This window comes from Berghia stephanieae, chromosome 1, assembly GCF_034508935.2.
Source record: "Berghia stephanieae isolate SIO BIC M18660-M18661 chromosome 1, UCSD_Bste_1.3, whole genome shotgun sequence".
Taxonomy (NCBI): domain Eukaryota; kingdom Metazoa; phylum Mollusca; class Gastropoda; order Nudibranchia; family Aeolidiidae; genus Berghia; species Berghia stephanieae.
This window is the reverse complement of record NC_088360.1, coordinates 47,502,122-47,514,708: the sequence shown is the minus strand read 5'-3', so window position 1 is coordinate 47,514,708 and position 12,587 is coordinate 47,502,122. Positions and strand designations below refer to the sequence as shown.

The following is a 12,587-nucleotide window of genomic DNA, read 5'->3' as shown; positions in this document are numbered from 1 at the left end:
TGAATAATGCAGTCAAACCAGATTAAGTTTGATATCATTGAATGTTATGTTGAAATTCTCTTATTGTGACAAATCTCTCTCTCTCTCTCTCTCTCTCTCTCTCTCTCTCTCTCTCTCTCTCTCTCTCTCTCTCTCTCTCAGGTATTCATAAAAAGCAGACAGAAGAAAGATGAAATAGTCGGGTTTACTTTGATGCTGACCGAAATGGTAACATCACTCCATCAGCAAGAAGCCTATGACTTCGTTGTTAGAGAAACTAGGAGATGGTATGCATGATTCATGCTTTATATTAATTTATTTTATATTTGTTTGGTATTACTGTGGGTGGTTTTAAGATGAGTCTTTTAATCTTTTTGTTTTTGTTGCATTCTTAGCTTGGAATGCCATTTTTTATGATTTATTTTTTGCCGTAGGTCAGTGTTTGATCTATTTCGTTTTCTTTATAGTCTTTTGTTTAGTGTTTTAAGAAAAATCATATTATTTATGATTATATTTTCTTTTGTTTTGTTTTCCTAAGATCTTTAAATATAACTGAGATGATTTTGCTATAATCTGTTGCATGTTTAGAGTCAGATTTTAAATGTTGTTTTGTCAAAAATTATAAGACATTGTATTACAATTTGAACAACTTCCATTTGTTGAAAAAAGAGATTAAGCGTGTGCTGAGAAATACTCGACACCCTGAATTATTAAGGACCTTGCACTATTTTACTATGTATCATCTTAAAAACTGGGTCATAAAACCATTTGAAAAGAGTTCAATATATTTGATAGATTTTCATCATACAGTGCAATTAAATAACTGCACCGATCATCATTTTATTTTTGTTTTGCACATTTCATAATAAATCATCTGTCATTATTTTTCTTATATATACATTGTTGTATTACTGGCCTTGTGAATCTCTTATTGGTATTTTCGTTTTGTTTTACTCTTTCTCTCAGGATGGCATCTGTCATAGACACAAATCCAGACACCTGCAACAAACTCGAGAATCTACTCAGGACTCTTACAAAGACTCACGAGACGAAATAATACAAGAATAGACCCAAAACTTATTATAAGAAATGATATCGTGATTGACCCAAAAATTAGAAAAGATACCCACAAGACAACACCCTGATTGATCAAATATGATTGTAAGAGATACTCACGATATGAAATTACTTTGTGAGTGACTCAAAAACTAAAATAGATACCGACGAGATAACATCTCCATATACAGACAAAAAGCCCTTTCAGTCAGAGAATACTTTATTCATATATATCGGACACTTATGTTATGACAATATAGAAGCTATTACACTCGATTGATATGTGAAATAAAATTGTTGGTCAGAAAGAAGACAGGCTATAACAGAATTAAGTTGAGGCTCATCCTTTGAAAAGAAAACGTGATTACCTAAATCATTTCAGCAAAAACATTTCTGGTAAAATGAACTCTGTATTATTTTATCAGAATGCAGGACACGACTCTAAACATACAAAAGGGGCTTTCCTTCCAATATTTTCTAAGCTTGTTGTCTATTTTTGAATTTATCAGAAGGAAGTATAATTTGTTTTGATTATATCTCAACTTCTGTTTACTTGGTCACCGTTTCCTTCAGTTTAACGAATTATATTTTCCATCTTGATACATTATAAACACCCCCTTTTATACCAACACGGTATACGGTGTTTGATTCTCATATTCTTTTTCATTCAAATTTAAGTATTCAATGTTAAATGTTCTATTTTAAAAATAATTAACATAAAGTTGTATTTTATGACAATCAGATCTGTAGTCCCTTTCATTTTATCCACGTTTTGATTCATTTTGAAATGATATTGCTATAAAATTATGCCAAGGAAAACAAATATTTTGATAACTAAAAAGACTTAACTTGGATTTCATATTCCAAACTAAAATTATTTCAAGCCTGTCTAAAGCCGGACTATCTCGCGAATAAAATTGATGTATGGAGTTGGGACGTAATAAAACAACACAAGGATAGGCTACTCAGTAAACAGAAGAACCCACATGACAGTTTATTTGTGTTTGTAATAATTTTATTTTCAATCAATTCAACTTTCGACCACAGGTCTTCGTCAACAGGTCTACAAAACAACATATAATACACAAACATATTATAACAATACAGGCTGGAAGCTAAGAAATCGCATAATTGGCATAACTGAAATAGATTGCACTGAAAGAATTTTTCTCTATGGACGAGCTATTTTCAGAACTAAGTTTTCCTGTCGCGCTGTAATCACATTATATTATGCAGAAGATTGTATTTGGTATCAAATGAAGCTTTATTCAATTACCTACTCAACAGAAGAACCACTAAGTTCCACACACTTCTGAATTCGGTCAAGATGCCCGTTTGTCCAAAGCCATGATTGCATTCCTCATCGCTTCTTGAATCTGGTCCTCGTCTTCAAGCCGTTTGACATCGTAGCATTTGTTTTTCACCTTAGGTATGAGATGGAAGTTGCATGGGGCAAGATCAGGTAAATAGGGAGGGTGTTCTAACAATTCCTACTTGTAGCCCTCGATAAGCTCGTTCACAACTCTTGGCCATGATGCTGAATGATGCCTCGTTCAAGCAATGTTTTCTTGCCATGTTTGTTGGTCAATATTCTGTTAACGGTTGAAATGGACACACCAAAGTTCTTTTTGAATGTTCTTCCACAACTCGTTCTCACAACGGTATCGCCACAAGGGACTACAGGAGGTCTCTCAATGTGCTCATCATCCTGCATGTCAGATCTCCCATCTTGAACGTCCCTGACCCACCTTCTAACAGTTTGAATTGAAACAGCGTTGTGCTCCAAAACTTTTGAAATGTCTCCGTGTATTTCGACATCCGACTTGCCGAGAAGAGTTGAAAATTTGATGAACACCCGAACATCGTAGCGTGTGAAGATTGCATCAATGTTTTTCTCTTCCATTTTCCTTTGATTACGCTTGGACAAAGGAGCAAAAGTATATATAAACTTGCCATGTCACAGCTCTATGACACGACCACCAATATACTGAAAATGTGGCATCAAAATTTCTTAGAAATCACGTCATGTTGTCTAAAATGTTGGTAATTCTAGGTCGCTTATTAGGGAAGTTATAGAAGAGGGAAACTTTATTCTGAAACAAACCTCGTATTTCGAGTCATTGTTTGGTGGAGGCATTATCAACAATCAAAGTAGGGAAAAATAGATGGCTGGGTTTTTGTTGGGCATAATAGGAATCGTAATTAGAACTTGAGCTGTGAATTTTTGTAGATACGGTCAAAAATATTCCTTTATTTATACCATGAACACATTCCTTGGTGTATACTTTATACTAAACATGTTAAGCAAACAAGCAGTAGACCATTTAAACATACATTTCTTTTATTAGTCACTGCTCCCCGTTCATCGTTTAATTAATTGAGAGATGTGTCAACGGGAATCACAGAACATACCGTGGAAATATTCCTTACCCATCGCCACCATTTTAATTCCCTTGTAATCGTCATTCAAATTTTCAAATGTCGCTTTATTGACATTTTCCCTAATAACGACGCCTTGAAAATTAGCGATTACATTGTCTCTAAGTATGCTCGATATATAAAACCGATTTATAAAACTAATTGAGAATTTCTAGAGACAAAGGGTGTGAGGAGATACCAAAAGGTATAACTAAAGATAGAATAACCATAAATATAGCACAAGTTATGACATATTATATTTGAATTGCGCTCCCTGATTATTAATCGATCAAGGTTGATTCCAGAAAACGTATTATCGATACATAAGTATCTATACGCGCACAAAAGCAACTTTTTACGATATCTTGCTTTGAAAAGAGTTATTTTTTTATGGACGGAGAAACAAAAAAATCAGACATTTTAATCAACATGATTTAGGGTAATTAGATATATAATATTATTTTTACCTTTTATTGTTTATCCTTATTAGGAAATTATAATTGAGTTTTAGTAACCACTCTTGGGGTACCTTCGGATTACGAAGCGAAGACCTTAGGCTACCGCAGAGCCACGTTACTTTATCAGTGAGAATAAATATTTTGAGATTACTTTTAATCAAAAACATTCATTATCGTCATTACTATTATCATCATATCATCATATGATCGTTATCACTATCAATATCATTATCATCAGTATCATCATTATGATTATATTCATCATTATCATTAGGATCATTATCATTATTATCACTATTACCGTCATTGCCGTCAACGTCGTAATCGACATCATCATTATCATCATTATCATCATCATCATCGTCATCATCATCATCATCATCATCATCATCATCATCATAATCCTCATTATCATCATCATCATTACGTTGAGAGCCCTCATGCACAACCCTAAACTACCTTTCCCAAAGACAATTTTTAAAAAAAATTATTATAAATTATATATAATTTGATCCACGTAAACTTTACCGTAAGCGAGTCTCCATGGAATGTAGATAATGCATATTAATTAATAGGACTGATTTTGTTGATTATTAAAATAGATCATTGAATTTGAAATGCGAAGAAATGTCAACCAACAGCGTTGTACGTTGAAGACGACACCACCATCGGTCTATGAGAATGGGTCATCATGGCCCCAGTGCCACCAGCGCCGCCGCCGCCGCTTCCACCGCTGGTACCCCCGGAGGTGGTCGGGGTAGGGTTAATGCTGGCAGTGGTCGTAAGTGAGTTTGACGGGTGCTCATTGTGCTGTACATGCCCCGTGACGACGATCTCTGGGTTGGCATCCTTCTCGCCTAACAGCCAGTAGGTCTCCATCACTCCTTTCCCCTGTTTGCAAATTATAGTATACGAATTAGTCAAATGCACAGATGTCGCTGGCAAAATAATTACTAATTAGCTTCAATCACGGCACAAACTTATATGTGATCCAATGCCTTAATCTTGCATTATGCTGGGGTGAATCAGATACCAATAGGTCAACGTATACTTATTTGCAGATCTGATAATCTAAATTATTTTGGGCCCATTGTTGTAATGGAAATACTCTAAAATCAACTCAAAAGATTATCAACTTTAAAAAATCAAGCCCATGATCGCCTTCGTTTATCAGATTTGCTCATTTGTGCACGTCGCAATAGGTAAATTATTTCAAAATTCGGGGTAGGAATCTTGTTCCTTGTTTTTCGAGAAACTAATTTTACTCTCAATGATTCAACTCAAATTTCCTAATTTAGACTTGTCAGTTACGTAGGTTTAAACACGTGACATCATTGAAGAATAAGGTTTGAGAATATTTGCTATTTTAATATATTATCATTTGAAACATTAGTTTCATGATAGAATTTTCAAAAGGTATTTTCTCATTGTACGCCAGAGTAGTGACTGAGGCAAGCTGGTGCAAGGCAATGCAGAATTCAAATGTAGTAATCATTGGGTTAGAATTTCATCTAATATGTATTTGTTAAAATTCAATATTGGTTACAAACAGAGACCAGGGTCAGAGGTCATATTGTTTAATATGCTCAGCGACTGACTTTTTGCGTGCATAATTTATCATAAAAAAAGTTCCAATTCAGGTCTTTATGGTACAAAGGTTGTGACAATGCTTTAAGCTGCTTTTTATCTTTCTCTGAATAGCAGCGTTCTTTTGTGCATGATGCATTATTATTTCAAAAAGCAGTTGTAACAGACCCCTTGCCTGTGAGACAATTACTCAACAAACTGGGCTAAGATGAGGGTCATTTAAATCGATCGATATTTGAAGGACGATTTTTCTGGTCACATTTTTAAATGCGCGTCTTTCTGAGGGACGGCAGTGAACTGGTTATATGTATTAGTATAATGCAAATTACTCAAAACGAGCGGTTAGCTTAGATAGGTAATTAAAATTGTCAATGAATGCGCTACTTGCCTTTATTTCAATTTCTCCTCGCTTCTTCACGATAAATGTCCCAAACGTCTTGAGTATATCACAGGTTGTAACACTCATGTGTATCTTCCACTCTGAAGAAGGGAAAAGATAATTATTATGATGAAATACATGCTGTACTGGACAAGAGAAGGCATCAAGAGCCTAGAGACTTTATTTGGCATTGGACACAAAACAGATCATGGTTATTATGATAGGTAAAATTAATATACATTAAGCATATTTCGCGGATTTTCTTGATCATCGCGCTTATTGGGTGTAAATGAAACCGGGCAGAGACGAGTTTTGTAGTAATGCTAACACAGGAAGTGTGCTTAACAGACAATGTGTATGTAGATTAGTAAAGACATTTGGCTCAATTTAGCAATCTTGGGAAATGCATGATTTATTATAGATAGTACAAAATTGACGTCACTCAGCTCTTTGTTATTGTTTTTTTAGACAGCCATTTTAATGATTAGGTGTCAGTGAATTCTATCAATCAGACTATGTACATTTAAGGTTACACATAGTTCGTTTGTTGGTATGTTATATCCGACTGTTGTGAGTTTTCAGCTAAATGCATAGCATCAATAATGCACGATTAGAATGATGACTGTAGTAATACGCAAAATAAATTAAAATACATAATATCTATTATTATTCCACCCCTCTCGTTGGAAAAGCCTATCATTTCTTAGTAAATACATAATCGTTGAATAATGCTTTGAACGCGTTGAATAAAAATTTTATTCAACGATTGCAGAATATTTTCGACACCTTTTTTGTTGTGAAATAAGGTGTAAAAGTCTGGTGATTAGTAGTAGTAGTAGTAGTAGTAGTAGTAGTAGTAGTAGTAGTAGTAGTAGTAGTAGTTGTAGTAGTAGTAGTAGTAGTAGTAGTAGTAGTAGTAGTAGTAGTAGTAGTAGTAGTAGTAGTAGTAGTAGTAAGCTTCGCAGTCTGAATGAGGCTTGCTGAGAATTGTGTGATTCAATCATGGTCGATGAGTATAGCTGCTCTCTCCGTCCATGGTGTTAATTGTTTCCATTGGTCACTGTCCTGGGCCAGAGTTTTGAGGCTGTCAAGATCTTGTTGTGACTTTAGTACGGAGGGCACTACAGTATTTCTTAGTTCTTCAGGGATTAATTCAGCCTCATCTGAATCCAGAAATTTCTATGTGATCGTGGTTCAGGGTAGTTACTATTGATGTTGGTGGTCTCCCTACATATGTGTTGCCATGAATTAAATATTCTGTCATTGCAGTTTGGGCTGGGACGTTATCTTCTCGGCGTAAGATGTGACCAAATAGCTTCCATCGCTGTTCTTTTATTATTGTACTTAGGCGTTGGACCCTGGTTTTTTCATAGAGATCAGTATTTATAATTGTCTCTGGCCAATAGATTCCGATTACGCGACATAATTGTTTGGGGTGGTATGAATCGAGACGTTCTAGTTCTTTTTTGTGAGACCCTAGGTTCCACAAGTATATGTTAATATCGGAAAAATCAGTGCCTCGTAAATCTGTATTCTTTTATTCTCACTGAGTATGTTATTTCTATTCCATACATTTTGGAGTTGGTTGAATGCATTGGTGGCCAGCTGCTTTCGTTTACTGATGTCTTCATTTCCGTTGATCAATTTGCCTAGTTTACGTACACTTTTCCATTCATTTAAATTTCTGTTGATTTTTGTATATTCTGTTTTGGATTGATTCACTTTTGCTTCTAGGGTAGTTGATATTATCGGCATCTATATTTTCGCTTGATGTTCTGATTCAAAGATTAGGTCTGTTTCATGTCCGTATATCAATTCACGAGTGATCTTCTTTACTGGTGGTTATTTTCGTCTTAGATATTTCAATGCCGATTCGAGGTATATAGTGAATAGAATTGGACTCAAGTTGTCACCATGAAGGGATCCGATTGAGGTTATATTGTTGTCAATTCTCTGCCGGATTCAAATTGTCAATCCTTGACTCATTCTTGAACAAAGATCACGTGAAGCTCATAAGATACTTTTTATCTGGTGATTGGCAATTATAAATAATTATTGGATGCATTGAATGCAAATCCAACATTTTTCTTTTTTGAGTCAAATTGGCAATCAAACAGATGGAGAAAAATACAAATTATAGTGAAAAGAAGTACTACTACAATACAATTGATCACGAAATATCTAAAGATCTTATACTTGTGGGGAGGGTGGAATAAAAGTATTCTTTCATTTCTTTGTATTTTTCAAATTCGTAATATCTTTATCGTGCAATAACACACACTCGCAAGCTCATTGCGTTATTGGTCACGAAAAAAAATTCGTTTAGTAAATACAAAGAAATAGAAGAATCGTATATTATCCCACCCCTCTCATTGGAAAACCCTGTCGTTTCTTAGTAAATAAGATAATCGAATTCTTTGAACGCGTTGAATAAAAATGTTATTCAACGATTGCAGAATATTTTCGCACATTTTATTGGTGTGTAAAAGACAGCTGGTTGGTAATTATAAATAATCTTTTGGTGCGCATGAATACAAATTCAACGTTTTTAGTTTTGGGTCAAATTACCATTCAAGCAGATGGAGAAAGATACAAATTATGATGAATAGAAGTACTGATGCCATACCATTTGGTTACAAAATATCAATAATATTACATGGAGGGGTATAATAAACGTATTCTTTCATTTTTTGTATTTATTAAACTCGTTATGTTTTTATCCTGCATTACACATACTCGCAAGCTCGTTGCGTTATATTATTGGGCACGATAAAAATGTTTCGTTAAATTAAAAACAACGAAATGAAAAAAAAACCGAATATTCGTAATTTCTTACTTAAAGACAATGCCTACATGTTAAAGTGGTCTTACCCATTCCATTGGACTCCATCCTGGAGGCTGTGTTCACAGTGTCCCCAAATAGACAATACCTAGGCATCTTTAGGCCAACAACGCCAGCACATACGGGACCTGTGAATGAGATTATTATCACAATTTTTGTTAAAGGATATCTTCTTAAACTATCGTCATAATCACCACTACCCCCACCACCATCATCATCATCATCATCATCATCATCATCATCATCATCATCATCATCATCTTCATCATCATCATTATCATCATTAACAGCATCCTCTATCATCATAAGAAATACAATGACCTGAGTGCAATCCAATACGAAGCATAAGCCTGTCTTCAGACGTTTCTATAGGGGTAAAGTTGGATATGACGTTAAGCAATGCCAATGACATTCGGGCTATTTGACGTGCATGCTCGTTGCCATTTCTGTTGGGCAGACCAGACACCACCATGTATCCGTCACCAATTGTCTCAACCTGATGGGAAAGAATCCAAGATTAGCACTTGTTTTTTTTTAGAGATACTTTAGATACGATTTTAAGATGATATCGGGGAATTATATTGGCCTTAGAGTCAAAAGACAGAGTCTACGAGATCTATGCTCGAGGTCAATAAGTACCGATTTCGGTGAAAAATCGTAATACAACACCTTTTATTTTAATATCTAAGAAAATTTAGGAATACAATTGGTAAAATTGAATGGGATATTACATTACATCATTAATCATTTGGTTGTGCACCTTATCTAACCCTTATTTTGATATAGGTATATTGAAGAAGGGGCTGTTATAATGCCATTGATGGACACCCTAAGGATAGCCCGTAAGTCCCACAAAGAGATCGGCAAAGGGTCCAGAATACCTCCACATCATTCAAACTCCACATTTTCATAGCTTGTGATAACTGAACGCAATTAATAAGTGTGAACTTGTTTGAACATTGTTCTGGTGAATATTTCGCGTTGGTTTCAGAGCAAATGTGTTACAACAAAGAGACCAATACAAAATTTGGTTATCAGGCCTGTCACTGTCATTAAGTTTGAGTCGGTCCCGACCAAAAATAACACGATTTAATAATTGTTTATACAAAAGCACACTTACTCAGAGAAAAAAGAGATAGAGAGGGAGAGGGGGTAGAGTGATAGAAAGTTGGGGGGGGGGGGTGAGAGAGAAATTAAACAATAAAAGTCAGTGTTGCATATATTATTGTTTCACTCAGCCACTTATACTACGTTGTGAAACATCCACCCTCCGTACTTCATAATTTTAAGTTCTTAGAAAATAGTTACAAGTCGTAGATCATCACTTTATATAAATATAGCATTATCTATTATGAGAAAGCTTACCTTATATACATCATAGCTTCCTATAATGCCGTCAAAACAAGAATACAGATCGTTGAGAAGGTTGATAATCTGGGAAATTTAAGAAGAAATCAATAAATCTCGTTTTTAAAAAATTAAACAGCTTTGATTGTTGGAAAGCAAAGTCGAAAAGGAGCGGATCCTAGCAATAAATAAAAACTTGAGCATTTATATATCAGAATGATATAGAGTAGATTCAGGCTTACCGGACACACAAGCCTTATCTTTGGTCGTCTCAAAGAATGGAAGACTGCTGGCCAGAAATAAGACCAATGCTGTATAGTGATGTCGTAAAATGTAACGCTCAAGTGGCCGGTTTCAGGTGAACAAGCCGATTTTGCACCCTAAGCAGTCTTTTCCATGTTCTCGACGCAAAATGTTATTCGTGACATTTTGGTACTACCGGACACTTATGGAACGTTAAGGTCCAACCGGACACCCAACTTGGGCAAACCGGACACCCTTCACGGATGTTGAAAAACACTGTTTCCTTTTGTTTTTTTAATAGTTTTCAATTCATAAACAGTTACAACAAATCCATAGGCTCAGTTTGTAAAATATCTGCCGGGTCATTGGTCAATTTAGGGTTCGATTCCAGCTTTTCAAGGACATTGAAGGACTCTTGCCATAAATTGGCAGAATGTTTCCTTCCCCCAAAACGACTGCCATATATTTTCATAAATAGCTAGACTAGATCTAGACGTCTAGATAGATAAATAAACACGTTTATGTTCATTTTCAACAGAGAAAGACAAAAATAATTTATTCAAAACAATTAATATGGTACATAATCATAACGCAACATGTCACTTGCACAATGTACAAACAAACGTGAAAACACTGATCTCCTCCTCACTCATCCCCAGTATCTTCTCTCTCTCTCTCTCTCTCTCTCTCTCTCTCTCTCTCTCTCTCTCTCTCTCTCTCTCTCTCTCTCTCTCTGTGCCAGTACATCCTCTGTGGTACCACCTCCCACACTTGCACCAAATCCATCCATCCAGGTTCCTATCACTTCCACAAAAATCACATAAACGTTCATCTTTGTCATTCACACCACATAACTCATCCATATCCATCTCAACGTCCGACCTGTCATCATACACAACCATCGTATCATCATCCTCTGCACTAGACTCCACTCTTTCTTCCACTCTCCTCTTCTTGCCCTTCCCCTTCCGAGCCCCGTCACTTGGGTTTTGTTATCGGAGCCGACTTGATAGGGGTGCTTGGAAGAAATGTCTGCAATGATGACTGAACCTCCCAGGTAGAAAGGGAAGACAGTCTCGTCGCAATTGAAGACGTTGCTGGGGGGGGGGGGGGGACCTTGGTAATGTCGATGCCATTTGACATTAGCGATGTCCGCCGGGGGGGGAACCACCCACGTATCTTTCCTTCTGATACCTGGGCGCGTTGTTCCCCAAGGGACATCGCTTTTCTCTCCCGCACCTCCCCCTTGTGTCTCTCCATGAATGCTTTGTACCAGTAATATCCTGGCTTGTTGCTTTTGAAGGGGGTCTCTCTGCCTTCAGCATTCATTATTCTTTGCACCTCCAGGCACAGCTATTCCCTGTCCTTCCCTTCACCTGCCCTGGCACAGGCCACCATCCATTTGACAAGTTTTTTCTCCTCCTCTGTGGCCAACACTGTATGAGATACCCTATGACGGGGTATTTTCCGGCCATCTTGTCCATCAGGGTTGATTTCGGGACAGAGTAGGTCGCAGCGGCCTGGCGGAATGAAAGATTTTTGGTGCGGATGGCATCAAGTGCAGCATCCACACTCTTGTCAGTGTACTTTGATCGCGGCATCTTGGTGCCTGTAACAATGTGAAAAAATTAACTTTATTTAGATATTTGAACTTCATTTTCATAGACTGGCTAGTCTAATAATGTAAATTGTCCTTTACAATGGTGAACATAATATAATTTTAGGAAGGCCTTCCGAAAGCTCCTACATCCCCAGTATTTTTTATAATGTTCTAGTAGGGGGTTTGGGAGAGGGAAAAGTTTTATTTTTAAAGTCTCCCCCCTCCAAACCCCCTACCAGAACATTATAAAAAAAGTTTCCCCCCTCCCAAAACATTATAATACTGGGGATGTAGGTGTAGACGCTTTCGGAAGGCCTCCCTAATTTTCTAATAATAATAATAATCATGATAAACATAGGCCGGTCAACAGAAATACAAGGAAAGCATTGCAACAAATAATATTATAGACGTCTAGAATAATAATAAACAACTTAATCAACCCGTCCGGTTTCACCTGAATCGTTTAAATTTTCTTTGGTCAAACCGGACACCCCCCCCTCCCCCCCCCCCCCCCCCCCCCCCCCCCCCCCCCCACTGGAGCTAAAATGAAAACCGGACATCGTCAGACGATCTAACCACAATCAAACGATCCTAAAATAGCATGTAGTGCAGTGGTTGAGCCGAAACTCCTTAATAAAAACGTATAAATAGCTTAAATAGCAACTTCCTTGCACACCT

General features: G+C 36.6%; 2 protein-coding genes across 6 annotated transcripts in view; one reads left to right on the top strand and one right to left on the bottom strand.

Moving 5' to 3' along the window:
* The window catches only part of LOC144976519 (uncharacterized), a 64,647-nt gene extending 63,474 nt beyond the window's left edge, over window positions 1–1,173 (top strand). Inside the window, exons 29-30 of the mRNA XM_078920814.1 lie at window positions 142–266; window positions 946–1,173. Coding sequence (XP_078776940.1) covers window positions 142–266; window positions 946–1,036 — 216 coding nt within the window. The 3' untranslated portion in view covers window positions 1,037–1,173. The remainder of the gene's footprint in view (window positions 1–141; window positions 267–945) is intronic.
* An 855-nt stretch (window positions 1,174–2,028) lies between these two features.
* The window catches only part of LOC144976530 (atrial natriuretic peptide receptor 1-like), a 52,930-nt gene continuing 42,371 nt past the window's right edge, over window positions 2,029–12,587 (bottom strand). For 4 of the 5 annotated variants that reach the window (XM_078920827.1, XM_078920824.1, XM_078920830.1 and 1 more), the window contains exons 20-24: window positions 10,085–10,153; window positions 9,041–9,215; window positions 8,749–8,847; window positions 5,887–5,978; window positions 2,029–4,802 (exon numbers count right to left, since the gene is read on the bottom strand). In XM_078920827.1, the coding sequence (XP_078776953.1) occupies window positions 4,542–4,802; window positions 5,887–5,978; window positions 8,749–8,847; window positions 9,041–9,215; window positions 10,085–10,153 (696 nt within the window). In that variant the 3' untranslated portion in view covers window positions 2,029–4,541. The remainder of the gene's footprint in view (window positions 4,803–5,886; window positions 5,979–8,748; window positions 8,848–9,040; window positions 9,216–10,084; window positions 10,154–12,587) is intronic. The other variant, XR_013646117.1, reaches the window with a different exon arrangement.